The sequence below is a fragment of the Pongo pygmaeus genome, chromosome Y (genome assembly GCF_028885625.2).
Source record: "Pongo pygmaeus isolate AG05252 chromosome Y, NHGRI_mPonPyg2-v2.0_pri, whole genome shotgun sequence".
Taxonomy (NCBI): Eukaryota; Metazoa; Chordata; class Mammalia; order Primates; family Hominidae; genus Pongo; species Pongo pygmaeus.
Window position 1 is genome coordinate 27,989,623 of NC_072397.2, and position 20,428 is coordinate 28,010,050.

Here is a 20,428-nt window from a genome sequence, read left to right on the forward strand (position 1 = left end):
CAATATACGCAAATCAATAAATGTAATCCAGCATATAAACAGAACCAAAGACAAAAACCACATGATTATCTCAATAGATGCAGAAAAGGCCTTTGACAAAATTCAACAACCCTTCATGCTAAAAACTCTCAATAAATTAGGTATTGATGGGACGTATCTCAAAATCATAAGAGCTATCTATGACAATATTGACCCACAGCCAATATCATACTGAATGGGCAAAAACTGGAAGCATTCCCTTTGAAAACTGGCACAAGACAGGGATGCCCTCTCTCACCACTCCTATTCAACATAGTGTTGGAAGTTCTGGCCAGGGCAATGAGGCAGGAGAAGGAAATAAAGGATATTCAATTAGGAAAAGAGGAAGTCAAATTGTCCCTGTTTGCAGACGACATGATTGTATATCTAGAAAACCCCACTGTCTCAGCCCAAAATCTCCTTAAGCTGATAATCAACCTCAGCAAAGTCTCAGGATACAAAATCAATGTACAAAAATCACAAGCATTCTTATACACCAACAACAGACAAACAGAGAACCAAATCATGAGGGAACTCCCATTCACAACTGCTTCAAAGAGAATAAAATACCTAGGAATCCAACTTACAAGGGACGTGAAGGACCTCTTCAAGGAGAACTACAAACCACTGCTCAAGGAAATAAAAGAGGATACAAACAAATGGAAGAACATTCCATGCTCATGGGTAGGAAGAATCAATATCATGAAAATGGCCATACTGCCCAAGGTAATTTACAGATTCAATGCCATCCCCATCAAGCTACCAATGACTTTCCTCACAGAACTGGAAAAAACTACTTTAAAGTTCATATGGAACCAGAAAAGAGCCCGCACCACCAAGTCAAAAGAACAAAGCTGGAGGCATCACACTACCTGACTTCAAACTATACTACAAGGCTACAGTAACCAAAACAGCATGGTACTGGTACCAAAACAGAGATATAGATCAATGGAATAGAACAGAGCCCTCAGAAATAACGCTGCATATCTACAACTATCTGATCTTTGACAAACCTGAGAAAAACAAGCAATGGGGAAAGGATTCCCCATTTAATAAATGGTGCTGGGAAAACTGGCTAGCCATATGTAGAAAGCTGAAACTGGATCCCTTCCTTACACCTTACACAAAAATCAATTCAAGATGGATTAAAGACTTAAACATTAGACCTAAAACCATCAAAACCCTAGAAGAAAACCTAGGCATTACCATTCAGGACATAGGCATGGGCAAGGACTTCATGTCTAAAACACCAAAAGCAATGGCAACAAAAGCCAAAATTGACAAACGGGATCTAATTAAACTAAAGAGCTTCTGCACAGCAAGAGAAACTACCATCAGAGTGAACAGACAACCTACAAAATGGGAGAAAATTTTCGCAACCTACTCATCTGACAAAGGGCTAATATCCAGAATCTACAATGAACCCAAACAAATTTACAAGAAAAAAACAAACAACCCCATCAAAAAGCGCGCGAAGGACATGAACAGACACTTCTCAAAAGAAGACATATATGCAGCCAAAAAACACATGAAACAATGCTCACCATCACTGGCCATCAGAGAAATGCAAATCAAAACCACAATGAGATACCATCTCACACCAGTTAGAATGGCAATCATTAAGAAGTCAGGAAACAACAGGAGCTGGAGACGATGTGGAGAAATAGGAAAACTTTTCCACTGTTGGTGGGACTGTAAACTAGTTCAACCCTTGTGGAAGTCAGTGTGGCGATTCCTCAGGGATCTAGAACTAGAAATTCCATTTGACCCAGCCATCCCATTACTGGGTATACACCCAAAGGACTATAAATCATGCTGCTATAAAGACACAAGCACGTGTCTGTTTATGGTGGCATTATTCACAATAGCAAAGACTTGGAACCAACCCAAATGTCCAACAAGGATAGACTGGATTAAGAAAATGTGGCACACATACACCATGGAATACTATGCAGCCATAAAAAATGATGAGTTCATGTCCTTTGTAGGGACATGGACGAAATTGGAAATCATCATTCTCAGTAAACTATCGCCAAGAACAAAAAACCAAAATCCGCATATTCTCACTCATAGGTGGGAATTGAACAATGAGAACACATGGAAACAGGAAGGGGAACATCAGACTCTGGGGACTGTTGTGGGGTGGGGGGAGGGGAGAGGCATAGCATTGGGAGATATACCTAATGCTAGATGACGAGTTAGTGGGTGCAGCGCACCAGCATGGCACAAGTATACATATGTAACTAACCTGCACATTGCGCACATGTACCCTAAAACCTAAAGTATAATAATAATAAATAAATGAATGAACAAATTTTTTAAAAAATCATCCTGTTCTACATTCATAAACAACTTTTCACTTTACTGAGTATACTGAAGATAAACCTTAAAAAAAAAAAAAAGACCCCGCACCAAAAAGAAAATAAGCCTCAATGTGTTAAATCAATTTCTTATAATCCTCTTCGCTAACGCTAGGGTGTTCAAAGCATCTTTTGAAATAACACTTTTCTTCCTGAGTAACACGAAATCAGTCCGACTGATAATTCTAGTTTTCAAAGTGGGCTGATAGATATAAATCATACCATCTTTATTTTCAGATTAAAAAAACACATACATATAACTCATTCATTTTCTAGATTCTGATCAGAACTGTCTTTATTCTTTCCACTGTTGACTCTAAGGTTAATGTAAAATTTTCTGAAGTAGTATTCATAACTAATATATATGTTGGACAAACAATATAGCACAGTGAAACAAAAATTAATTTAGTCAGGAGATCTAGGTTTATGTCCCTTACAGGTAAGTGGTTATAAGCCACCTACTTACTTACCAGCTATGTATCTGTGGGCAAACTGCTTTGAGAATGAAATGAGATAACCTCTGTGAATTCATTTTGTATGTATAAAGTGGTAACAGTGGTAATGCCAATGTAAGTTAGTGTCCTGTTATTTGAATTTATTTTCAGCCGATTTGTTTTCAAGTTTCTTTTTTGGCTTCACTATTTAGCTGACTTATTTTGAAAAAAATTTTAATTAAGAACTAATTGAAACAACATCAGGAAACTATGACACATCATTAACTTAAAAATCATTGATGAAGTGCTGCTGACTTTAAAAGGTAAGTACAAAAAGCTGCAAAAGACAAAACTATTACACATACACCAGTCTGAAAGAAAACAAAAGACGAAAGAAACTGTGTATCTTTTTGAACAACACAATAATGTTATCAAAGTTAATAAGAAAAGTGGGTTCCTGCTTTGGTAATTAGATGCTAGAAGTTACTGAGTCTAATTAGATGCTAGAAGTTACTGATTCTACGCAGCTTTACTACACACGAAATCTAAATTGTCACATCAACTAAAGCCGAGGTTACTGCATTTCTCTATTCTTTCGTGCTTGTACCTGCTATTTTGGGTTTGCAACTCATTCCTAATTCTTTAACAGCGTTATTTCATGACAGTGATGTGGAAGAAAAATTTACAACACTATTTTTAAAGTTTTTCCTTTCTAAAAATGTCTTCCATTATTGTTTTTTCCAAATGACATTAAGCTGCATTATCTTGAACTACTGGGAACCTGCTTAGATTGCCCTTCCCTATAGACAATTTACCGATTCCTTCTCACTTCATTCAGAAATCCCAAACAGAATAAAATAAAACAAAACAAAAGAAATTCTGAAACTCTTGTAGTTTCTCTCCTTTTCAACTCCCCCTTGATTTGTGGATGAACTTTGGATATGTTTTTCTTTGATAAGCAAGCTATATTACGGTATTGTCTCTGCACCACAGTGTTTGGATGTATTTTAATTTAGAAATGTAACATCTGGCAGAAACCTGCGTCAGATCATGACAGGTTATGGAAATGCACTGATTCTCAACTGGGCAAGATTTTTGATCCCCAGGGGCATTCAGCGACGTTTAGAGATTGGCTGTCACAACTGAGATGTATTCCTGGAATCTGATGGGCTGAAGGCCAGGCATACTACTGCACATCCTACAATGCAAAGACAGCCTCCTACAATAAAGAATTATTTGGTGCCAAATTTGCAAAGGGTCTGGTTAAGAAACCTTGTGACAGTGACACAAGAACTGAAGAGGAAAATTCTTGTTTGGGAAGAACCTGATTTCCATTGCTCACGAAAGTGAATCTTTTCATGACCTCAGTTTCAGTTTCCTTGCTTGAAAACGAAATGGCCGGAAAAGGCCTCGGGTGTCTCTTCTGATTCTCATACTCTATTCACAAATAGTAAAATGGATACTTAGTTTGGTAAAGAGGAAAAAAGGCATTTGGTTTTATAAGAAGTTTGACTTTAGCTTGGATCTTACAAACTGGCTGCCTGCTTAACTGGAATCGTACATATAAAATTCACTGAATCTCTTTAACAGCGTGCTAACATTTTAAATTAAGCAAGTCACCATCACGTCCTAGTCCTCAGCGAGCAGGTGGCGCTCAAAGCTAACAAAGTAAGCCACGTACTTCATTTTTTGCAATGTACCTCATTTTTACCATGGCTTGACTAGCAGGGATTGTTCAATTCCGACTCTGTGTGTATTTATACATAATTATGTAAGGTATATATATCTATATAAATATTATATATCTATACAAATATTATGTGTATATAAATATTATATATATATCTATAATTATATATTATATAAATGTTATATATATAAATATTATATAAATGTTATATATATTTTACATAAATGTTATATATAAATATTTTCTACATCTATTTTTATATATAATATATTTATTTATATATAAATATTTTATATGTGTATATATATATGTATATATATAAATCCACAATCAATAGATAGCCTTTGGTTTTTTCTAAACTATGGCCAAAAATATAAAGGAATGCTTAGGATAAGCTAAAGTTTAATTTTAAAGAAAGTACCATCGTAACTGTCAATAGCATCCCGCAAACCAACTGCATTAAAGAAGTAATTTTCTTAATCATACCTTCAAGTGAGTTGGTGAATTCTGAAGTGAGAAATGTTGGAATAGTAAACGGGTGAGCTTCAAAACCATCATATACACAACTCTCACTGTGATTTCTAGCAAGCGTATTCCTTGTTATATGCAGACAATCAAGTGACAAAGACAGCTAAAAGCTGGAGAAAATTATCATTAAACTCCAGCGATGTCAGCTCCTTTGCCAGTATTATCTAATGCAATTACTAAGTGAACATGTAAGCAAATTGATATTTACATAAGCTGGCCAGGAAAAAGGCTAGAATTTGTAGTCATCAAAGTTACATTCACAGCAACAGGAAGAGGAGCAAATAAAGACAATGCTAAAATTAAGAAAATATGACGGGAAAATCAGAAGTTAATGCAGCAGCAGATTCTTGGGGAGTGCTGCGTGGGAAGGATGAAATTCAAGCAATACGCAATCCTTGCAAAACTATGCAAGAAAAAGCAAAAATATATACGAGACCTGAAAAATGAGTCGTGGCCAGCGGTTACAAAAGAATGCTACGTGCAATCTCTATAGGAATAAATTTATATTATATATATTATTTTTCTATAGGAATAAATATTTACATAAACTGATCAGGAAAAAGCCTATCATCTGTAGTCAGCAAAGTTACATTCACAGCAATAGGAAGAGGAGCAAATAAAGAGAGTGATAAAATTAAGAAAATATGACGTGAAAATCAGAATGAAAACCTTAAGTAAATCCAAGAGCAGATTCTCGGGGAGTGGTGCGTGGGGAGGATGAAATTCGAGCAACAAACAATCCTGGCAAAACAAAGCGAGAAAACACAAGAAAGCAAAAGTATATATGAGACCTGAAAAATGGGTTGTGGCCACAGATAATAAAAGAGTGCTATGCAGAAACTGTTTTCAAAGAGGAAGAAAGTATTTCTCAACGCATTTTACAAAGCTAAAAGCATATAAGTAACAAAGCCTCATCCAGATGATCCATCCCTGCCCTCAACACAAATGGGAAATTCCAGCCGTATATAAAGAGTCTAAGTTTATATTGGGAATGCAAGAATACTCCATTTGCAGGATACATTACTTTAATTCACCACTGAAAATCAATTGATAAAATACAGCACTCATTTTTAAATTTTTTAAAACCCCAAGTCAAATTTCAGAGAAAGAGGAATCTTCTTTTCGATCAATCTCATTCTACCCTATCATCAAGCTTACAAGTGAACTAGTTGAGTCAACTCAATTGAAATTAGGGATAAGGTAAGGGCACCAGGTCACCTCCTTATCACTCCTATATGTTTTTTCCACTATGTATAACTAATAGTGAATACTATTAGTATTAGAATAGTGAATACTAACAAAAAGCTTTTTATGAATCAGTAAGAAAAATAAAATTAAGAAGGTAATTTAAAAAGCTAAACATCAATGATCAACTTCAACGATGATTTTAAAAAGTGCCCATCAACATAATGTAGTATTTTCCGGCTATTAGGCTGACAATTTAAAAAATACTAATAACTTTCACTGGAATGGGTGTGGAAAAGACAGCATTCTACACACCATCAGTGAGAAAACACTAATACGTGATTTACCAAGAGTACTATGGAAAAGGTGTATCATAATTTGATAAGCGGGGATACTCACCAGTATACTAAAAAGGAGAATTAGTTATAAAATTGTTATAAAAGGGGCAAAGTGCTTTCACCTAGCAATTCCACTGATAGCAATTCATCTCAAGAAATTAATAGTACAAGCGTGCCAAGATATTTACACAAAGATATTCATAGCAATTCATCTCAAGAAATTAATAGTACAAGCGTGCCAAGATATTTACACAAAGATATTCATAGCATCTTTTTTTTTTTTTGAGACTGAGTCTCTCTTTGCAGCCTAGGCTGGAGTGCAGTGGCACAATCCCACCTCACAGCAATCTGCATCCCAAGATCAAGTGATTCTGCTGCCTCAGCCTCCCGAGTAGCTGGGATTACAAGTGTGCGCCACCACGCCTGGCAAAATTTTTTGTACTTTTAGTAGAGACAGGAAACAAAAATCATTCAAATATTCCTTCACATTTTCAAAAACACTTAAGATACACAATATTGAAGAACATATGCTGGCTCCTTTAATTTGTTCTTCTAATAAAAGAAACAGAACGGAAAAAAGAATTACTTTAGGTTTCTAATCCCTGACGTTTTTGATGTTACCTCTGTATGTAAAACCTCAACTTTTTCCCAATTTTCTGGGGTTGGTATTGTGGAAATCTCAAGGATATTAGTTCTTGGAATTGATTACCATAGATATGATTATGGGTCATATATACAGTCACAGCTATGAAAAGAGACCCAGAGGACGACTAATGTGAAGCAGCCAGCTAAAATACAAATATAATTCAAATTCTGTGCTCTAAAAGGTGGGTAGTAATTTTATTTCACTCTGTCTTTCTAAAAAATTGATAAAAGTCAGTCTGGATGTTTCAGCTATTTGACAGCAAGATGAAAATAAACATGCTACAATATAGAAAGGGACACCACATCTCAAAAACCTGTTCTACAGTAAAGTTTTTGCTAAGTACATTCGTGTCAAAATGTAACGCAATTACTTCTAAATAATACAGAGGCCTTCATTCTAGACTAATTCTAAGTGTTGTCGTAAATTTTAGGTACATTTCACTACTTTAAAATGGCAAACTATTCAAGCAATTTGTACAAAAAAAGGGCTCAATAGTATCTGAAAGTAAATCATTTTACTCCCTCTTAAATTAGCTGATAATTATACACAGGCAAATGATATCCAGTGATGACGTGAACTGCTGAATTTGGGTAAGTAGGATGTGCCTAAAAATAAAGTTTACAGTAAGAATGAACGAATATGATAAAACATTTTGTTAATTAGAAATACTATTCCCAATATAAAAAACTATGAAATAGTTTTAAAACATTATTTTTCTACATACAGCGTTGCAGAATTCTAAATGAGTGACTGATTTTATGAAGAAAGAAAGAGTCTGTCAAGTGCTGCCCTTTGGGTGGGGAGGGGGAACAGACAAATGACAAAAGAAGTGACTATTTCGCCAGACAGGTTTACCTTATTTATACTGTGTACTTATGCCCACCCAGAAGTTATTTTTTACGCTGGTGATAAGGCTCTATTAAGACAGACTTCAATGTAAGTTAAATTAATGCATTTGCTGTTTCTTTGTTAAAATACTTCTAAAGGGTTTCGTATCTGACAATATTATAGGGAATCATGAAGTTCTCCTACAAACGTTATGGCTTTTTCTGTACTTCATTTCAAAAAACTAAGGGCAGTATATAATCCGCAACTGGAAAAGAGACAGTATAATGTCTTCTACGTTTCAATAAATACTTACTGACTGAAAACACATACGCAGCATGACACATGAATACACCCAGATTACAGAATGGCTCACAGTAAATGTGAGAAACAGGGCTTTTTTTCTAGCCATGGCTCAGAGGACGAAAAAGAGGCAGAGGTATACCCTACCTGTTTCAAGTACATGGAAAATGTCAACAAACGAGAGACACTGAAGAACTATTTCACCACTATTTTCTTACTTTATTTTCCATCAAAGAAAATGTCTTTTAAACTAAGACATGAATAAAACAAACTAAAAAGAAAATAAACGTTACTTATCGCCAGTAAGTGACAGAGTATGTCAAATCCTACTTTACATATCAAGGTAACCAGGATCAGAGAAATTACATGCCAGACACTCACGGGATTTATAAATATAGTAAAACACATTAGAAATCTACCCATTCCAGAACCAGAATATATCCAGAAGTCAGCAATCTCCATGAGGAGGCATCTGGATATCATTGCAAGTAAAGAATAGCTGGATGAACTGCTAACCTTAGAGAAGAATAAACTAGGCAGACACATGAAGACAGCTGCTTTCAAATATTTTCGGAACTAGTTATATGGGGGGAAAGCAGTTCGGCTGATTTAGAGGTAATACTCTTTTTTCTTCCTATTCTTATTTAAGAGTAATTAATAGCAAAACATTTCTGTTTCTCTTTAACAGATTTTTCTTACGGAGGGTAAAGCCAGAGGCAGATTCCAGGCAGATACATGCTCATTCTAAAGCCACATTAATACTACCTTTCATGGATTGTATAGTCTATCAAAAAGTAACTGAATTCTTATCATTATGTGGACCAGCCACTGCTTAAGCATGCAAAAACCTGGGAGAGAAAAAGGCACTGTTGCTCCCATAGGAGTTTATAATTGGGTTAAAAGAAAGTAACAAAACGTGCCACTTTAATACAAAGAATGATTTAAAAAATTTACAGGCATATATGACATAGAAAAAAATCAAGGAAGAACAGGGAGTATACGTTTGGCGCATTCACTTCACCTGATGTACAGCATAACTCCTTTGCTCCCCAAAAGGCCACTGTGGTGGCATCTTGGGATAAAAAAAAAAAAAAAAAAAAAAAAAGCAAGCAAAAAAAAAGGAAACCAAAATTATTCAAATATTCCTGTACATTTTCAAAAACACATGAGATACACAATATTGAAGTACTTCTCATGCTGGCTCCTTGGATAACAGAACAAAAGAAACAGAATACAAAAAAGAAGTACTTTAGGTTTCTAATCCCTGAAGTTTCTTGTGGTTACTTCTACATACAAAACCTCACCTTTTCCCCAATTTTCTGGAAATGGCATTGTGGAACTCTCAAAGATATTAATTCTTTGAATTTGTTACCACACATATGATTATGGGTCACAGATATAGTCGTATCGTTGAAACGACACCCAGAGAACTACTAACATGAAGCAGCAAGCTAAAATAAAAATACAACTGGAATTCCGTGCTCTAAGAATTGGGTAAAGCTTTTATTTCACTCTGTATCTCTATAAAATTCAGCAAAGTCAGTCTGTATGTTTCAGCTCTTAGCAAACAGAACAAAATACATGCTGAAACAAAGACGGAAACACAAATCTCAGAAATTGTTCTACAGAAAAGTTATCGCTAGGTACCCTCAACAGCAAACATAACAAAATACATGCTGAAACAAAGACGGAAACACAAATCTCAGAAATTGTTCTACAGAAAAGTTATTGCTAAGTACCCTCCTGTCACAATACTCTCTCATCACTTCTAAACGATACAGAGGGCTTCATTACGCTAATTCTAAGTGTTTTCTTAAATTTTAGGTACATTTCACTAGTTTAAAATGACAAACTATTCAGGCAATTTGTATAAACAAGTGGGAGGCCTCAATAGTAGCTGAAAGTAAATCGTTTTACTCCCTCTTCAATTACCTGATAATTATATACAAGCAACTGATATCCAGTGATGACCTGACCTGCTGAATTTGGGTAAGCAGGATAAGCCTGAAAATAAAGTTTACAGAAAGAATGGATTAATACGGTAAAACATTTTTTTTTTAATTAGAAAGAATTACCATTCCCAATATAACAAAAATACGAAAAACTTTGAAATAGTAATTACTTTTCTATACACAGCAATGTAGAATTCTAAAAGAATGACTGACTTCATGAAGAAACAAACATTCTCTGTCAAGCGCTACCCTTTGGGTGGGGAGGAGGAAGAGACAAATGACAAAAGAAGTGACTATTGCACCAGCCAAAGTTTACTTTATTTATACTGCGTACTTATGCCCACCCAGAAGTTATTTCTTACACTGGTGATAAGGCTCTATTAAGACAGATTTCAACCTAAGTTAAGTTAATACATTCGCTCCTTCTTTGGCAAAATACTTCCAGACTGTTTTGTATTTGACAATACTATAGGGTAATACTGTAGTTCTTCGACAGATGTTACGGCTTTCTCTGTACTTCATTTCCTAAAAGTAAGGGCAGTATATACACCACAAATGGAAAAGAGACAGTATAATGTCCTCGACGTTTCAATAAATACTTACTAATTAAAAACACACAGGTAGCAGCATTCATGAATACACCCACATTCAGTAATGGCTCACCGTAAATGCTAGAAACAAGTAGGGCTTTTCTTCTAGCCACTGCTCCGAGAAGGAAAAAGAAGACGACGTGTACCCTACACGTTTCAAGTACACGGAAAATATCAACAAATGAGAGACACTGAAGAACTATTTCACTACTATTTTGTTACTTTATTTTCCGTCAAAGAAAAGGTCTTTTAAACACACACAGAAATGAAAGGAACGAAGAACAAAATAAACCTTATTTATCACCACTAAGTGACAGAGGATGTCAAATCCCACTTTAAATATCAAAGCAACCAGCATCAGAGAAATGACATGCCAGAAACTCACGGGATTTATAAATAGAGTAAAAGAGATCAGAAATCTACCCATCCCAGAACCAGAATATATCCAGAAGTCAGCAATTTATATGACGAGGCATCTGGAAAGCATTGCAAGCAAAGAATAGCTGGGTTAACTCCTAACCTTAGAGAACAATAAATTAGGCAGACACATAAGGAGAGCGGCTTCCAAATACTTTAGGAACTAGTTATATGGGGTGAAAAAGGAAGAGATAGGAAGAGATTTGTTCATGTGTCTAAAGAGGTCATTTCTGAGAGAAAGCCTTGCCAATATATACTTGGCAAGATTTTTAGCTCAAATAACCAACACTAAGAATAAGAAATTTCTAACAAAAGTAACAAATTTCCCATTACTCACACTGTTCAAACAGGGATTCCATTGCCACTTACTATGGAAAGTGTAGATACAATTCCACAGACGCAAGGATGACTACAATAAACAAGAGAACAGGAACATAAGCAGTTCTTACCTGAACGTACTGAGTTACAGGATTCAGCGTGATTAGGGGCTGCAGGCAAGTTTCAGTGTTTGGATTCCTCCAGACGTTCTGAAACTGTGGTGGAGGAGGAGGATTAAATACCAAAGGACATGGCTGCACATGACGAGCACCTTTTTGAAAAGCAAGAAGAAAAAAGCCTACTTTTAGTTATTTGAAAAGCTACCCGGGTCAAAAAAGAACAATTTCTTTTCCTACTCACAGAACTTTTGTTTCCTGATTGCAGGGCCCAGCTTCAGCTTTTTACCCTGGAGATGTATCTGTGACTGAAAAGAGAACAGTAACAAAACTAGAATCCATTTTCAAGTCTTAGCTTCCAAGACTTGGGTAAACACCTAACGTCTTCTAAAGTGCCTATCATCATAGACGATCAGTGACAACTACGCACCAAATTAAATTTTGTCATCATGAAGCTACCTTACTTACCCTTGCCACTCTAATCAGTGTCAAGAGGCATCAAGTGAAAGTTGATCAAAAACTTTTCATCACCCTGACTCCAACCCTTCCTGTCTGTAGTTCGTGAACCTAGGTGTCCAGTCAAAAATAAACAGCATCTATCAAGTTATGGGAGGTTACTCTGAGTTTGGATTTTGAACAGGAAGTCTAGCTTTCTCCAAATTTTACACAAGTCTGAGTATATCACTAACACTCAACGTCGTATCAGTAAGATAAATAAGAGATTTTTCTATTAGACTACTTACTTCTACTATCTTCTGGACATCCACGTCATCAACAAATGAAACAAATCCATAGCTATAAAGGCAGATAAATGAAGCATAAAATCACCATCATACAGTACATGGTTCAGAACGTCTACTATTCTATATACAGAAGTGATCATGACCAAAGTTGAATAATATACCATGATAAGTATTTGCTAACATGCACATGACAGATCCTCTACAAATACTACTTTTTCTTAAGCAGAACTATGTCAAAATGTGCTAGATTAGGGCAGTGTGAAAACTTCATTGATTAACAAAGAGTTCACATCTGTGAACCTGAATTTAACTTACTATCTAAGACAAGGTGGTTAAAATTTAAGATGCGGTGCAGCGTATGAAAAAAACAATTATGTGAGAAAACTGATTAACTCATCTGTATGAAATAAAAATTGCAGACATTTCAAATCAAACATTAGAAAAATGATTAAATAAAAGAACTGGTAATAACCTTTTATCCCCTACGTGAAAGAAATTAACACCGCAACAATTTCATTTATACAAGGGTCAGAATATCAGTTTTGAAGTCTTGTCTCATACCTATAGAACAGGGGACTAGAGTTCAGATATTTTTGATAAAATTACTCACCCTTTGGACACACCACTTCGATTCGTGATCATCTTCACTTCTTTCACTGAACCGTGTCTACCAAAGCAGCTTCTGATCTCAGCTTCATCCGTCTATGGAACAGAATTGAACGTCAGAGTAAAAATTCAGCATTCAAAAATTTCAACTTTACTACAATTTTACTACCATGAGGGGGAAATTTCTTCCCCATTTATCCCCAAAATGACCAGTAGCTCTTTGTCAAAGGTATTTTTAGTACCTATGGGTCAAACCTAAAAGCAATTCTAAACCTCCATGAAGTACAAAAACACATTAAGTTTGTAACAGGGCCCAAATCCCATTGTTCATAATGTATTTTAAGGTAAAAATGAGGTATGAATACAATACCCTATCATCAATTCCACCAACAAAAACAGTGTTTGGCATGATTTTGCCTTCTGGTAAGACCCAGCCTTGGCTAGCGGCAGCTGATGAAGACTGGGTGCTGGCCTCTCTGCAGATGGTTGAGTTGGGAGTCTCAGGATTTGCAGCAGACTGTAATTTGGAAAGTAGACATCATAATTACATATGCAGGCAAAACCCATACACAATGTGAAATATCATTTTTGTATTTTAAGTATATTTTATATAAATTACTTTCATTGTCAATTAGTCACCAGTGCAGCTCAGTGCAGGCTCAGGATTTAAACTAATCAGAGGACATCAGCATGGAATTTTAACCAAAGGATATAGTACTTTCTTAAACCTACTGCCGCTCATCACCGAGTCTTGTATAATGCTGTGGAAGAATACTCAGTCAGTATTTGTGAAAATACTCTGTGAAGTAGTTAAAAAAGACACCCCAAACTAGAAAGTTTAGATTTGTAAAAGTTAAAGTTATTAAAATCATCCTGTTCTATATTCATGAACAACTTTTCACTTTACTGAGTAGACTAAAGATAAACCTTACAAAAACAAAACAAACAAACAAACAAAAAAGCCGCACCAGAAAGAAAATAAGCCTCAATGTTTTAAACCAATTTCTTATAATCCTCTTCCCTAACGCTAGGGTGTTCAAAGCGTCTTTTGAAATAACATTTTTCTTCCTGAGTAACACGAAATCAGTCCATCTGATAATTCTAATTTTCACAGTGGGCTGATAGATATAAATCATGCCATCTTTATTTTCAGATAAAAAAACACATACATATAACTCATTAATTTTCTAGATTCTGATCAGAACTGTCTTTATTCTTTCCACTGTTGACTCTAAGGTTAAGGTAAAATTTTCTGAAGTAGTATTCGTAACTAATATATATGTTGGACAAACAATATAGCACAGTGAAACAAAAATTAATTTAGTCAGGAGATCTAGGTTTATGTCACTTACAGGTAAGTGGTTAAAAGCCACCTATTTGCCAACTGCGTATGTGTGGGCAAACTGCTTTGAGAATGAAATGAGATAACATCTGTGAATTCATTTTGTACGTATAAAGTGGTAAAAGTGGTAATGCCAATGTAAGTTAGTGTCCTGTTATTTGAATTTCTTTTCAGCCGATTTGTTTTCAAGTTTCTTTTTTGGCTTCACTATTTAGCTGACTTATTTTGAAAAAAATTTTAATTAAGAACTAATTGAAACATCAGGAAACTATGACACATCAATAACTTAAAAATCATTGATGAAGTGCTGTTGACTTTAAAAGGTAAGTACAAACAGCTGCAAAAGACAAAACTATTACACATACACCTGTCTGAAAGAAAACAAAAGACGAAAGAAACTGTACATCTTTTTGAACAACACAGTAATGTTACAGAAGTTAAGAAGAAAGGTGGGTTCCTGCTTCGCTAATTAGATGCTAGAAGTTACTGAGTCTACACAGCTTTACTACACACGAAATCTAAATTGTCACATCAACTAAAGCCGAGGTTACTGCATTTCTCTATTCTTTCGTGCTTGTACCTGCTATTTTGGGTTTGCAACTCATTCCTAATTCTTTCCTTTAACAGCGTTATTTCATGACAATGATGTGGAAGAAAAATTTACAACACTATTTTTAAAGTTTTTCCTTTCTAAAAATGTCTTCCATTATTGTTTTTTCCAAATGACATTAAGCTGCATTATCTTGAACTACTGGGAACCTGCTTAGATTGCCCTTCCCTGTAGACAATTTACCGATTCCTTCTCACTTCATTCAGAAATCCCAAACAGAATAAAACAAAACAAAACAAAAGAAATTCTGAAACTCTTGTAGTTTCTTTCTCTCCTTTTCAACTCCCCCTTGATTTGTGGATGAACTTTGGATATGTTTTTCTTTGATAAGCAAGCTATATTACGGTATTGTCTCTGCACCACAGTGTTTGGATGTATTTTAATTTAGAAATGTAACATCTGGCAGAAACCTGCGTCAGATCATGACAGGTTATGGAAATGCACTGATTCTCAACTGGGCAAGATTTTTGAGCCCCAGGGGCATTCAGCGACGTTTAGAGATTGGCTGTCACAACTGAGAGGTATTCCTGGAATCTGATGGGCTGAAGGCCAGGCATACTACTGCACATCCTACAATGCAAAGACAGCCTCCTACAATAAAGAATTATTTGGTGCCAAATTTGCAAAGGGTCTGGTTAAGAAACCTTGTGACAGTGCCACAAGAATTGAAGAGGAAAATTCTTGTTTGGGAAGAACCTGATTTCCATTGCTCACGAAAGTGAATCTTTTCATGACCTCAGTTTCAGTTTCCTTGCTTGAAAACAAAATGGCCGGAAAAGGCCTCGGGTGTCTCTTCTGATTCTCATACTCTATACATAATTAGTAAAATGGATACTCAGTTTGGGAAAGAGGAAAAAAGGCATTTGACTTTATAAGAAGTTTGACTTTAGCTTGGATCTTACAAACTGGCTGCCTGCTTAACTGGAATCGTACATATAAAATTCACTGAATCTCTTTAACAGCGTGGCAACATTTTAAATTAAGCAAGTCACCATCACGTCCTAGTCCTCAGCGAGCAGGTGGCGCTCAAAGCTAACAAAGTAAGCCATGTACTTCATTTTTGGCAATGTACCTCATTTTTACCACGGCTTGACTAGCAGGGATTGTTCAATTCCGACTCTGTGTGTATTTATACATAATTATATAATGTACATATATATATATAAAAAAAAAACACAATCAATAGATAGCCTTTGCTTATTTCTAAACTATGGTCAAAAATATAAAGGAATGCTTAGGATAAGCTGAAGTTTAATTTTAAAGAAAGTACCATCATAACCGTCAATAGCATCCTGCCAACAAACTGCTTTAAAGAAGTAATTTTCTTAATCATACCTTCAAGTGAGTTGGTGAATTTTGAAATGAGAAATGTTGGAATAGTAAACAGGGGTAAGCTTCAAGACCATCATATACACAACTCTCATTGCAAATTTCTAGCAAGCACATTTCTTGTTATATGCGGACGGACAATCAAGTGACAAAGACAGCTAAAAGCTGGAAAAAATTATCATTAAACTCCTGCGACGTCAGCTCCTTTGCCAGTATTATCTAATGCAATTACTATGTGAACATGTAAGCAAACTGATATTTACATAAACCGGCCAGGAAAAAGCCCATCATTTGCAGTCATCAAAGTTACATTCACAACAATAGGAAGAGGAACAAACAAAGAGAATGCTAAAATTAAGAAAATACGACGTGAAAATCAGAAGTTAATCCAAGAGCAGATTCTCAGGGAGTGCTGGGCGGGAAGGATGAAATTCAAGCAATAAACAATCCTTGCAAAACTAAGCAAGAAAAAGCAAAAATATATATTGAGACCTGAAAAATGGGTTGTGGCCCGTGGTCACAAAAGAATGTTATGCACAAACTCTATAGGGATAAATTTTGAAATCAACGACATGGTCAACTTGTACAGAAATTTTAATTTTTCCCAAACAATCTTGAAAAAGAACACCCAATGGTATTTGGCTTAGTTTCCCTGGGAGTTTTTTCAACTTGTGAAGAAACAGGCAACTTGGGTGTATGTGGTGTTTCAGAGAGAGGTGCACACAGATACCAGAAACCTGAAGTAAAGATAGAAGACACAGAAGAAGAGATTAAGAAATTTAAACTCTTTTCTTCAATTTTCAAAGAGGAAAAAAGTACTTCTCAATGCATTTTACAAAGGTCAACAGCATATAAGCAACAAAGCCTCATCAAGATGGTCCAACCCTCTCCTCAACACAAATGCAAAACTCCAGTAGTAAAGAATATAGTTTATATTGGCAATGCAAGAATACTCCATTCGCAGGATACGCTACTTTAATTCATCATTGAAAAAGTATTTAATAAAATACAGCATTCATTTTTCAATCTTTTAAAAACCCAAGTAAAATAGAAATAGAGGATTCTTATTTTCTATCAATCTAATTCTACCCTATCGTTAAGCTTACAGTGAAATACTACAGCCATCTCCACTGAAAATAGGAATAAGGTAAGGGCACCACGGCTCCTCATCGTTACTACTATATGTATTTTCCCACTATGTATGACAACTGCGAGTATTAATACAGAGTTTTTATGAGTCAATAAGGGAAATAAAATTAAAAAGGAAATTTAAAAAGCTAATGATCAATGATCAACTTCATTGATGATTTAAAAAAGTGCACATCAACATAGTGTAATATTATCCAGCTATTAGGTTGACAATGTAAAAAATCCTAATACCGTTCATTAGAAAGGGTGTGGAACAGAGATCACTCTACCCACCATCAGTGGGAAAATACTGACACATGCTTTACCAAGAGTACCTTGGAAAAGGTCTATCATAATTTGATAGGGGGATACTCACCACTATACTAATGAGGAGCATAATTTAAAATTGTTATGAAATGGCAAAGCACTTCCACCCAGCAATGCCACTTACAGCAATTCATCTCAAGGAATTAATAGTACAAGTGTGCCAAGATTAATTTACACAACGACATTCACAGCATTTTTTTTTTTTTTTTTTTTTTTTTGAGACTGAGTCTCCCTTTCTTGCCTAGGCTGGAATGCAGTGGCACCATCTCAGCTCACTGCAACCTGCTTCCCAGGTTCAAATGATTCTCCTGCCTCAGCCTCCCGAGTAGCTGGGATTACAAGTGCACGCCACCATGCCTGGCTAATTTTTCGTATTTTTAGTACCGATGGGGTTTCACCATGTTAATCAGGCTGTTCTCGAAATCCTGACCTCCAGTGATCTGCCCACCTCAGTCTCCCAAAGTGTTGGGAATACAGGCGTGAACCACGGCGCCCAGCCCATGATAGTTTCAATACTGAAAAAGTATTCATCATAAGGGAATTCAGTAAAACAACAGCATAATTTTTAACATGATATACTGAAAGTTATCTTCAGAATAATGCCCACATTAACTGAAAGCTGCAAGTTGTAAAATAGTATTAAGCAGTACTATGTGACTTTTGTAAAAGTTGGCCTATCTATATGCAATCGCAATACACGCACAAAAATAAGCTGGAAGGGCATTCATGCATCAAAATTTAACTGTGGTTTTATGTGTTGGTATTAAGATGGACTTCTATTTTCTTACTGTGATTGTTTTCAAATGAGTAAATATACTACTTTTATAATCAGGAAAAAAACCTAATGAAACTGTAAGCATTTCTTCCCTTTACCTCTAAAAATGAAAAGTATTATTGTAAATAATTGTAACTTATAAATCAAGGTGACTTTTTATTAGCATGGATAACATGTTGCACACTTATGACACATAATAGTTGCTTATATATATTTAATGTTTATACATGGTAATATAAACCGTGTGTAAAACTCCTTTTATCTCTAAAAATGAAAAGACAGAATTATCAATGCAGACACACACACACAGAGCATGTAACACGTGTGTTTGACTCAGTGTTTGGTCAGCGTATTCAGAGCCACATCTGTGACGGCGCTCAACGAACGCTGGGCATTTACCAAACTCGCAGGAATGCACACCCAACATTATCTACCAATTGGACATTTTGTCAAAGATTCCTGGTTTATCTAGAAGGGAAAAATTGTGCCTGGAGTTTAAAAATTCTAAAATTCTCAACGGTAACTACTGAAGCCAACCTCTTGCCACAAAGATAGCGTCGAGTGAGCTTTTGTGCCTGTCGCCGCCGCAGGAGGGAGCCGCCATCAGCAAGTCCCCAGCAGCCGCTAGCCGCGAAAGGACCAGAGGCACTTCCCACCCAGCCCCCTCAGCTAGTGGGCCATGCCTTCAGGCCCCCACAAACCCCACCAACCCACCCCACCCAGTACAAGCACACTCAGGCCCCCACAAACCCCACCAACCCACCCCACCCAGTACAAGCACCAGGAGGGAACCACTTCCTGAAGAAGTTCCGGCCCTCCCAATTGAAGGGAGCCAAGTCCCTCAGCAGGCCCGCGGCCATCTTGCAGAGCCACCGGGAGAGCGTCAGAAATGAAGTTGGCGGGGTGGGGGCGCATGGGAGTGGGGGAGGGGGAAAGGGCGCCTAGGAGTGGAGGTGGGGACGCGTGGGGGTGGGGAACCCACACCCCAAATCGCTACCAGGAGAGAACCTGGGGCAGGAAATGGGTTCTGCACGAAGGCTGTGGCCCTTGCAAGCGAACTGTGAGGCAGCGCGTCCTGGGGACCCACGCCATGCTCGCTGTCCCGCCACTTCTGTGCCTGCCTCTCTCTGTGTGTGTGGGCCGCACTGCTGCCAGGCCGCCTCGCCCCACCCTGCGGGTCACGGCTCCTAATGCGTCCAGGCGGGTGGCCCCGAAACAGGAAAACCGAGGATAAGGCGCAGCCTGGTTTCACCCACCGGTGAAAACCCCACAGGCCTCGCCCCTCAGGTCTTTCCTTCAACTCACCATGATGGCGGCAGGCAGCAGCTCCCCACAGGCTCAAGGAGGAACAGAGGCTGTGTTTCACCCACCACTTCTGGGTCCGCTGGTGAAGTCCGCTGGAACCCGCTGTGGGGCTTCGAGTGGTCAAAGGAGCCAAAGGCGAAGGTGTAAGGAAAACCAAGGGCGGGTGAACCCTCGGAGGTAGAACCGCCAGGCTGAGGCGCGCAGGCCGACTGAGGCGTGGACCGGGGGCCTCTGGGAGGTGGCTCCTGTGCCGGGTATCGGGGCGCGTGGTATCGGCCTCAGCCAATGGGTGGCAGCGCTCACGCCCCCTGGAGGGTGGAGGCCTGCGGGGGATGACGGCGTCCCCCACGCTGTGGGTGGGTAGAGGACGCAGGGTACGCAGTGCGTGTGTGCTGGTCCCAGGCAGGCACCGCCCTCACGTAGACCGACAGGCACACGCATCGCCTCCAAAACACCCTTGAAATAAGTATGCATACTGAAATATATGGTGTAGTTTTAAAAAACGAGAATGTGTCTGGGCTGTAGTTTCAAAATGGCTTCTGG

The 20,428-nt window shown here is 37.3% G+C and overlaps 1 protein-coding gene across 2 annotated transcripts in view; it reads right to left on the reverse strand.

Moving 5' to 3' along the window:
• The window catches only part of LOC129025944 (deleted in azoospermia protein 1-like), a 72,602-nt gene extending 52,506 nt beyond the window's left edge, over positions 1-20,096 (reverse strand). Inside the window, exons 1-6 of one of the 2 annotated variants that reach the window (XM_054473489.2) lie at positions 19,886-20,096; positions 13,440-13,586; positions 13,074-13,165; positions 12,464-12,515; positions 11,965-12,028; positions 11,736-11,875 (exon numbers count right to left, since the gene is read on the reverse strand). In XM_054473489.2, the coding sequence (XP_054329464.1) occupies positions 11,736-11,875; positions 11,965-12,028; positions 12,464-12,515; positions 13,074-13,165; positions 13,440-13,586; positions 19,886-19,888 (498 nt within the window). In that variant the 5' untranslated portion in view covers positions 19,889-20,096. The remainder of the gene's footprint in view (positions 1-11,735; positions 11,876-11,964; positions 12,029-12,463; positions 12,516-13,073; positions 13,166-13,439; positions 13,587-19,885) is intronic. The other variant, XM_054473488.2, reaches the window with a different exon arrangement.
• Between the last annotated feature and the right edge of the window lie 332 nt (positions 20,097-20,428).